This window comes from Echinops telfairi, unplaced genomic scaffold (assembly GCF_000313985.2).
Source record: "Echinops telfairi isolate 266 unplaced genomic scaffold, ASM31398v2 ScPeMD7_7424;HRSCAF=8462, whole genome shotgun sequence".
Classification (NCBI taxonomy): Eukaryota; Metazoa; Chordata; class Mammalia; order Afrosoricida; family Tenrecidae; genus Echinops; species Echinops telfairi.
The window spans coordinates 73,425,345-73,435,599 of record NW_022111324.1 but is presented as its reverse complement, the minus strand read 5'-3'; the positions used below and the strand labels follow the sequence as shown (position 1 = coordinate 73,435,599).

Here is a 10,255-nt window from a genome sequence, read left to right as displayed (position 1 = left end):
TGATGTATGTATGTATGGATTGTGATAAGAGTTGTATGAGCCCCCAATAAAATGATTTAAAAAAATAAGAAAAAAAAAGAAGAAAATATTCTAAAATTGATGATAGTGATGAATGCCCAACTCTCTTTAATATAATAAACCATTTCATTGTATGACACATGAATTACATGTCAATAAAACTGTTTAAGGAAAAAGAAAAGAAAGGCGTGGCCCATGGTGAGTACCCAGAAAGTGTGAGTAGTTGATACAATCGATACTGGGAACCACATTTGTCCTGCTAATTGCTAGCAGTTCTTCTTGAGTAACACTGTATTCTCTTCTGTTCTTCTCTTGGTCCTCTGACTGCTCCTTAGCGGCTTCCTGTAATTGCTTGTCTCCTTCTATGCTATAGGTTCCCAGAGATATTTGGTCTGCTGCCCCCTTTCCAGGAAGAAAAAAAAAATTCTCAGCAGCCCCTGGCAATTAAAATTTTCTGTGCTATAGCCCAGAATCCAGTGTCGGTATTGTGGCCTCCTGGATGCTTTGTCAAAAAACAACTTCATGTGGTCACATTTAATGTTGATTTCTGAGACGCTTCAAGCCCTGTTCTCAGCTGTTTGTCAGATCTGTCTGTGGCACTGTTCCAAAGATCCCTCAGACTCAGTCTGCACAGCTGAACTTGCTCGCTCTCTTCTCCCCCTTTGCGCCCACCCACTCGAGGAGCTCTGGTGGCTCAGTGGGTTAGTAGGTAGGCTAGAAACCAAGGAGCCTGTGTTTCCAGCCACCAGCCACTCCCAGGAGAAAGAGCAGGCTATCTGCTCTGACAGTTTTACCCTACAAAGCAGTCCTACTCAGTCCTGTAGGGTTTCTGTGAGTTAGAATTGGTTCCAAAACAGTGGGTTGAGTTTGGATTTATTCTCCCCCTTCCTCATTTCATTAATAGCTTCACGGCCCAACTGGTTATACAAACTTGTCGTTGTTGTCTCTTCCTTCCCCCTCAGGTTTCATAGCTAATCATTTGCTTACCCATTGCCATCAAGTCAATTGGGACTCCTGGTGACCCTATAAGTCACTCTGAACTGCCCCTGTGAGGTTCCGAGATGGTAGCTATTGACAGGAGTACAAAGCGCATGCTGCTCCCTTGAAGCAGCTGGTAGTTTCCCATTGCTGACCTTGTAGTTAGTAGCCCGATGCATGCCCACTGTGCTACCAGGGCTCCAGTTGTTTGCTTAGTGTTTCTGATTGCACCTACACCATTGTTCTTCTGTTGGGCTTCGTGTTTACTCTGATCTTTTCTCATGTCATATGTCTGTCACTTGATGATGATAATAAAATAGTAACACAACTGTTTTGGAGGAGGTCACTATTGACATTTTAGTTTCTTTTGAATATGTCACTTCTGCAAGCTGAAAGTAGGACCACACTGAGCCACCTAGTTTTCTAGTGATCCAGCTGTCTTTTGATCTTAGCAGAATGACATAATACAAGATGCTAATGATAAGTAACCACTTATTTAAGTTTTTCATTAGGAAATATAGATAAAGAACATCTTGCTATTCTCAATTATATACTGGCCAACTTTTCAGTGAATCAGATCAGAACTAAGGACTGATAAATAAAATGTTTATTAGGGGAATTTAAAAAGTTTGTGGAAAAATGAAATAAAAGCTAAAAGAATTTTCCCACAAATTCTTTTAAGCACATTCTGAAAATCTGCTTGTCAATAAGTAAGTAAAAAATATATAGATTTATTCACACTGATACTCGTATACATATATATATATTTTTTACCAATTTAATGTCTTCTGGTGGTATAGTGGTTAAGCATTGAGCTGTAATCTGCATGGTCAGCAGTTTGAAACCAGCAGCAGCAGCAGCAGCAGCAGCAGCTCTGAGGGAGAAAAACTGGTCTTTTTACTTCTAGAAACAATTCCAGTCTCAGAAAACCCACAGGGGGTTGCTAAGAGCCAGCATTGACTGGTTGGCTGGGAGTGAATGAGTGGAGTGCCCATTAGATTATTTTGTGTTCTACTCTATCACAAAGTTAGAGATAAGATAATTAGATATCTATTTTTAAAATAAATTACTTAGTTAAAAACATTTTTAATGGAAGGAAAATGAAGATACACTGCATTTTTCCTTGCAACAGAACAGATCGACCAAGAAGACTAAGATTGTTGAACTCTGAAGAGGGCGGAAGCAGCAACACTTTGTAGCACAGAGTAACTCCCTTCCTCTGCGTAACTACCATCACAGTTCTTCTTTGATGACAGTCTTGTAGACCTTCTCAGGACTTTGACCAGGGCCAGGAAATGAAAAGTAAAGTCCTAATTAAGTACCTGAAAGCTCAGTGAGCTAGCCATACTCTGGCCTTAGTTTTGTTAGACATCTGTAAACTGCAGAATACATTGGCTATACAGTACATAGTCTCTGCCAGTGTCTAAGACAGGGCTCAGTCTCATACATAACACTCTCGTCGGACCTAAGTTGGATGCTAGTCATCAAAGTCTGGAATGCTATCATAGGAGTATCCCCGGTTACCTCTGGATTGCCTAGTAGGGGATGCACAGGTGGTGCCATGCTGACAGAACAACCAGAATGCCAGTGCACATGACGGAAACGGCTCGTTTGTCCTCTTTGACTGATGTAGCTGCTAACAGGAAGAGAGCTATGATGGGGGAAAGACACCAGTCAAAACCAGCAGATTGGCAAGTGCACTGGCCGTATTAAGAACTTTAAGAGGCTCTTTCTTCCACTGAAGGTCAATGTAGCCACTAGCTATGCATGGAATATCTCAAATGGGTTGTAAACTACCTGACAGTAAAGTCTGTCATTTGTTTATTTTTCCCATAAATTTCACATATTAGACATTGAATAAAAGGTACTGTCTCTTTAGACATTTAAGTGATGCATGTAGCGGACATTATTGTCTCAAGTGTCAAGTGTCTTTCCCACCACTTACTCTGTCTCCGACTCTTACTAGATCTGAACAACGTGGCTGCTACAGCTCGGGTCCTAGTCATTGGAGCTACTAACCGACCAGATGCTTTGGACCCTGCTTTGAGACGTGCAGGAAGGTTTGACCGAGAAATCTGCCTAGGAATCCCAGATGAAGCATCCAGGGAAAGGTATATTCCTCCAGAATGAGCTTTGTGTGCCACTTAGTCATCGAAGCAGAATGCTTTGAAACTGTGAGGTGATAAATACCCTGTACCCTTTTCTTGCTCTCTCCCTCTCTGCAGTCTATGTGTTTGCTGATTGTATTTCCATATGTGTAATCTTTAACCATAGGTATTCAGCCATCCAGGTGGCTGTATTATCATGTTTATTCCTATAGTAAAATAATGTTATTTCATATCTAAATGGATTATATTTATTGAGGAATCGTGTGGGGATACAGAAAGGTTTTCCCCAGGTTGTCCCCCCATATTATATGCCAAACCTAAGGCCCTGCTTGCTAACACATGGTCAATGTCTATACACTTGGAGATCAGCTGCTTAAAGGTCATCTCCCTGAGGGTTATGAACCATCTAGAGCAATCGACCCTATTGTCTGTCCCATCCTAGGTGGGCCCCACACCCTGCTGATAAGGATAGTGGATTATTCCCCTGAAGGAGAGCCCAAAGACAGGGTCAAGCCATCTCAAGTAGGACCAAGGTTAGGCTGCCATCTTGAATCTAGGGGCCGCCCATCTTGTCACATATGTATCCTTAACACCTCCCCTTCCTATTGCATGACCACCCTTAGCTCATCCCCTTCCTGTCATGTATGCCTATTGTACAGCTCCTTCCTGTCACCTGTAATTAAGGGGGGCTTGCACGTCCCTGTAATGTATATAAATCGATTAGAAATGTATTCTCGCTCTGCATGGACATGGCTGCTGAGACCATGGCCATCCTGGAGGGGAGCAATTGCATGTTTTGTCTTGTCTGATGTCTCTTTAATTTTACCCCTCAATTATACAACCGCCCATTGGCCCCGTTTGATTGTGGGGGCTGGTACCCCACAATGGTGAGCATTACACACACACACACACACACACAAAGATGCTGAACAAATCAGCAGAAATGTAAGGAAGACCAAAATCGTCACAACTAACTGGACCAATGGCTAATGTCATGATAAAGGGAGAAAAGGTTGAAATTGTCAAGAATTTCATCTTACTTGGATCCACAATCAATGTTCATGGAAGCAGCAGTCAAGAAATATTGACATATTGCATTAGGTAAATCTGTTGCACAAGACCTCTTTAGTGTATTTAAAAACAAAGATGTTACTTTTAGGACTAAGGTGTGCTCGACCCAAGCTGTGACGTTCTCCATTGCATCCTGTGCCTGTGAAAGTTGGACATTGCGCAGTGAAGACCGTGGAATAACCAGTGCATTTGAATTGTGATGCTGGAGAAAAAGGCGAAAGAGCAAGGACTGCTACACGGATAAAGAGATCTGTACTGGAAGAAGTAGGGCCAGAGTGCTTCTTATGAGGCAAGGATGGCAATACCTCGTCTTATGTACTTTGGGCATACTGTTAGGAGAGACCTGTCCCTGGGGAAGGACAACATGTTTGGTAAAGTGGAGGGGCGGTGACAAGATGGATTGACACAATGGCTGCATCAGTGGGCTCAGGCTTAGCAACAGTTGTGAGGTTGGCAGAAGGGGAACCTTGCAGACGGTGCAGTTTCAGACTGTTGTGCATGGGGTCACTGGGTCAGAGCCAACTCAATGGCACCTAACAACAGCATAGGAAGAAATATGTCTCTCGTGTTTAAGGTGCTGATAGTAAGAGGGAAAGAGATCTGTGCTCTAAACATGAGAGAACATTTTTGGATTACGTACAGATCTAATGGTGGAGATAGGATGGCGCCTATCATCCTACACTTCTTAAACTCCTCTCCCATGAGCAAAAAGGCATACAGGGCTTTTATCAGTGTCACGGTTTTTTTCCCCTGCCTGGTTTTTATTTTGGACTATGATAGACTGACAGAAAAGCTGAAAGGCTGGTGAGACCTGTATTCCCTACAGCGAAATTCATCCCATCTTGCCATGTTTACTCTCACTCACTCTATATAAAAACATACATGTATTATCTATCTGTTGGCATGCACATGTGTATTTTTTCCAAACCTTTTAGTGTTGACGAGGTAATACATTAACAGAAGTACTTCTCCAAACTACTGTATCAAGCACTTTTTGATACTACTACCTCTTGATATATTACCTCTTCAACAGTTAAATGTCATGGTAATGAGAGATCATGCAAATGAGAAGTCAAGCAAAGGACGATTGAAAATTGTGCCTTCATTTTGCAACCCCGAAGTCATTCGTGACCTTAACAAAAAGGTACTTATTAAGTAGAAGGAAGGGCGTAAGCTCCAGGTCAGAATGCTTTAGGCCAATAGAAGTGAAGAAATCGTATCAGTCTACCACAATTGGCTTTAAGGGAAGTCTGATTGTGAAAGAGAGGGAAGAATGTGGTGGCTAGGTGTGGTGTCAGGTGAAGTATTGTTTTAAGATGGGAGAAACTTGGACATGTGTACTTGTTGATGAAAAGGAGCCGAGGAGAAGAATGGGCTTATGGAAGGAACAAGTTTTCTCAGCATTTATGTTTAGGTACCAGCCATAGGTAGTAAAGAAGGAAATGGAGGTAAGTGGTATGATGCTAGGAAATTGAGGACGTTTACTTTGTAGATTAAAAACTGAGAGCATCTCATCAAAGTGAGGCACGTGATGGATAGATAAGATGTTTGAGGGAATGAAGAAGGTCGCAAGTCACGTCCCTGATCACTTTGAGATAAACTGGGTAGGACAACATAGGACTCTCAGGCAGTGTTTAGGGTTGAGATGAAATCAAAACTAGATTCTTTGCCTTCAAGTAGATCACAACTCATAGTGCTCCTATCAGACTGAATAGAACTGCCCTCTGGGGTTTCTAAAACTGTAATCCTTAGGGAAGTAGCTGACCCCATTTTTTCCCCAATGGAGCGGCTGGTGGTTTGAACCACGAGCATTTAGTTTGTAATCTAAAGCTGAACTACTGGGCCACCAAGCTTCCTCAAGTTTGAGATTGTTGTTGTTAGGTGGTGCCCTTGAGTCAGTTCCAATTCATACTGGCCCTATATAGTGCAATAGAATGAAACACTGCCACCATCCACCTTCATGTAACTACCTCCTTGCCTCGCCTTGACAGTCAGACTTCCCTTAACAGTTGTGAAAGTCTGCTGCTTTCATTCCTCCACTTCCAGTTTGCCTCCAGCGTTTTAACCTGGATCCCATCTCCTTGATTTTACCTACACAGCTGGTTGACAAGCCCTGTGCCAGCCTCACAGTTGCTGTCAAGTTTGAGCCCGTGGTTATAGCCATCTTGTTGAGGAGCCTCCTCTTATTTTGCTAACCTTCTGCTTCACCAAGCACGACGGCCTTTTCCAGCTTCTGGTCTCTCCTGATAACGTATCTAGAGTATGTGTGAGGAATTCTCCATATCTTTTGAGGGAGCCCTCTGGTTGTACTACTTTCAAGACAGACTGTTAGCTCTTCTATGAGCCCATGGTATTTTAAATATTCTTCTTCAACATTGTAATTGTAATTCAACTTTCATATGCATATAGGGCGATTTAAATTAACCATAGTTTGTGTCAGGCATGCATTAGCCCTCAAAGTGACATCCTTGCTCTTCAACACGTTAAAGAGGTCTTGTGCAGAAGATTTGGCCAATGCAGTGCATTGTTTGATTGCTGCTTCTATCTGTATTGGATTTAGACCCAAGCAAAATTAAATCCTCAACAACCACAGTCTTTTCTCCATTTATCACGATGTTGTTCATTAGTTCAGTAGTAAGGAATTTTTGTTTTCTTTTACATTGAGTTGTAATCCATATTGAAGGCTGCAATCCTTGATCTCTACCAGCAAATGCTTTTATTTTTCTTCTAAGTATTTTTATTTATTTTAATAAATCATTTTGTTGGGAACTCTTACAGCTCTTATAACAATCCATACATAATTGTTTCAAGCACATTTGTACATATTTTGTCATCATCATTTCCAAAACATTTTCTTTCTACTTGTGCCCTTGGTATCAGCCCCCCCCCCCCTTTCCCTCTCTCCCACACCCTCCCACCCTCGTGAACCCTTGATAATTTATAAATTATTTCTTATGTTCATATTTTACACTGTCCACTGTCTCCCTTCACCCATGATTCTGTTGTTCGTCGGGGGTGAGGGGAGTTGTTTGTTGATCACTGCAATCGGTTCCCCCTTTCTCCCTCTTCTCTCCCCATCTTCCCCCATCTTCATGGTATCGCTACTCTCATTATTGGTCCCCAGGGGTTTATCTGTCCTGGATTCCGTGTCTTGAGAGCTCTTACCTATACTAGTATACAAGCTCTTGTCTAGCCAGATTTGTTAGAGAACTGGGGTCATGATAGCGGTGGGGGAGGAAGCATTGAAGAGAGGAATGTTGTGTTTCGTCATTGGTGCTATACTGCACCTGGCTGGCTTGTTCAGTCCTTGTGACCCTTCTGTGAGGTAATATCCAATTGTCTACAGATGGGCTTAGGGTCTCCATTCCAACCCCCTTCGTTTGTATCAAAATGGTTGTTTGTTTTGGGTCTTCTGATGCCTGATACCTGATCCTATAGACTTCGAGATCACATGGGCTGGTGTGCTTCTTCCAAGTGGGCTTTGTTGCTTCCCTGATAGATGGCTGCTTGTTTAAGACCCCTTTAAGACCCTAGGAGCTCAAGTAATAGCAGGGCACCATCAACTTTCTTCACCACGTTAGCTTAAGCACCCATGTTGTCTTCAGCAATGGTGTTGGGAGGTGAGCATCACAGAATGCCAGGTTATTAGAACAAAGTGTTCTTGCATTGAGGCCTCCCTCCAGTGCTAGATCCAGTGCTAGACCTATATTCCTATCATATATTAATACATTTATATATGTACATGCCTATGTTTATACCTCTATATATGTCTTTTGCCTCCTAGTTCTTTCCTCTATTTCATTTTACTTTTCCTTCTGCCCCACTATCATGTTCAGCCTTCATTTGGTTCTCTGTACTTCCTCTTGGCTACATTGTTGTGGGTTCAAATAAATGACTGGCACTACAATGTCTTGAAATTTAGAAGTCTTTATTCAGCTAGCTGGGCTACTAAGAAACTAAAGATGTTTCCCTTCATAGCAACCCTGAGTGAACTTCTCAGTCCATCTTTAAGGCTGAAAAACTCTTTTATCACTCGTCTAGGGTTCATGCAAGCGTGAATAGAAGCAGAAAGCAGAATTAGTGGATTAATTTTAACTTCAAGAGGAGTAAGCATGCATACAAGGTATATTCCTTATCATAAAGGAAACAATGCCAAAATTGACTATAACATCCTGGTTACCATACATAACAGGATTAACTACGCCTTTCAGATTATAACATCAAAGGGAACATTATTGAAAAATAATCCGAACAAAAAGTATATTGAAGACTGAAAGGTTGGAGATGAAGGCACAGAACAGAGATAGAATTTAGCCAAGAATGTGAAGTTGAGAAAGATTTTATTGAGGCAGGGATAGAACTCCATGGAGGTAAGAGAGAGCAGGGAAAGGCTGGGGGGAATTTTGAGCCCCTGGGCGGGTTCCACAACTTAATGAGTTAGGTCAGGGAAGTCACACCTGGTACTGGGGCAGCGGGACGTATATAGGGTATGAGCTTAAAGGCATATGGGCAGATAAGAGGAAGGGAGGTTCTTTTGCTGCGGTTGCAAGTCTTGGGCCAGGTGACATCCTGTTAGTAAATCATGTTGTTCCTAGGAAGCAGTGCTCTGGAGAGGGGGGCTGTGTTCTGTCTGGGGAGGTCAGCTTGTTCCTAGGAAACAATGCTAGGGAGAGGGGGGCTGTGTTCTCTCTGGGGAGGTCAGCTTGTTCCTAGGAAACAATGCTAGGGAGAGGGGGGGCTGTGTTCTCTCTGGGGAGGTAAGCTCTGTGAAATGCTGAAGGCAGGTGCTTTGAAATTCAGCCAGGTCATTTGTCTTCTGGAGAAGCTGGTACAAGGGGGCTCCCTTGGTCCGGACCCAGGCCAAACAAAGACTAGCCGAAATTAATTGTAATGTCCAGAACCTGGGAACGTAGGAGTGCATCTAAAATTAATCACCAGCAGAGACTTTCCCATAAGGGGAGGAAAACCTGGCAGGTCAACTAGCTGTCAACTTTCTGAGATGCGAGGGAGGAACAAGAAAGTCACTTAGCAGCTAACAAAAATGGGAGTTTCTTTTACTAGTCTGCCTCACATTGCACTTGATCAAACCCCACCAGGCAATCTACACCCTCCTTGCCATCGATTTTAGAGCCTGTCCTTGGGTTTGTTGGCTCCTCCCTACTTTCCCACACTTCCTTCTCTCCCTTATCCCCCCAGAACTATCAGTCCCATTGTTTTCTCTTCTGGATTGTTTATTCTGCCTATCTTATATAGATATATACATGAAAATAAAGAAAAGAAATAAACATAAAATAGCCTATGAATAGTTCCAGGTTTGTCTCCTGACCCTTATGAATGTTTTCCGATGAGGTCTGATGCAGTGCCAAGCCCTGCCCACCTCCACCCCCACCCACCCCCAGTCCAAAGTCTGTTTTCAGATTTCCTTGGGGACTTTGTTGCTTTGCTCCCCTTGCTGCTCTGTTGCTCTCCTTTTGTGTTATGCCATGGTTTGGGGGAGAGGTAATAAAAGAGCAAGGGCCTTTAATGTTCTTCACTTTCCACAAGAGATGTTGTGTCATCTGCATATCACAGCGTGTTAGACTTCCTCTGATCCTGGCCAGGATCTTCATATAGTCCAGCTTCTTCGATTATTTACTTAGCAAACAGGTTGAGTGGGTATAATGAGAGGATACCAGCATGACTCCTTTCCTTGTTCGGTTCAAACAATTTCCACCTGAGCACAATGAAGTATTACAAAATTCCCATTCTCTTCAATGGTATTCATGGTATGTTGTAGTCCACATGTAACAAGCGACCAGTGATGTAGATCGGTACAGGAGATATGCTTTGATGTTTTTTTCACCAGTGAATGCCAAACAGTTTTAATGCAAACAAGCAGAGTTGGAATTTTAATCATTGAAAAACCATGGTCTGACTCAGAAAATATAAATAGTTTAATAAGGAGGTAGTGAGCTGAAGAACTTGTTGAGGTAAAAGAACTGGTGCAGAAGTAAGTACAGTGAACCCTCGCCACTTCGCGCTTCGACTTCCGCGGCTTCACTCTATCGCGGTTTTTGCGTAACAGCGCATGCTCTGTCATT

At 42.6% G+C, this 10,255-nt stretch overlaps 1 protein-coding gene across 4 annotated transcripts in view; it reads left to right on the top strand.

Annotated features, from left to right (window-relative positions):
- The window catches only part of NVL (nuclear VCP like), a 138,859-nt gene that overhangs the window by 55,820 nt on the left and 72,784 nt on the right, over positions 1-10,255 (top strand). For all 4 annotated transcript variants that reach the window (XM_045298132.1, XM_045298131.1, XM_045298130.1 and 1 more), the window contains one exon: positions 2,963-3,107. In XM_045298132.1, coding sequence (XP_045154067.1) covers positions 2,963-3,107 — 145 coding nt within the window. The remainder of the gene's footprint in view (positions 1-2,962; positions 3,108-10,255) is intronic.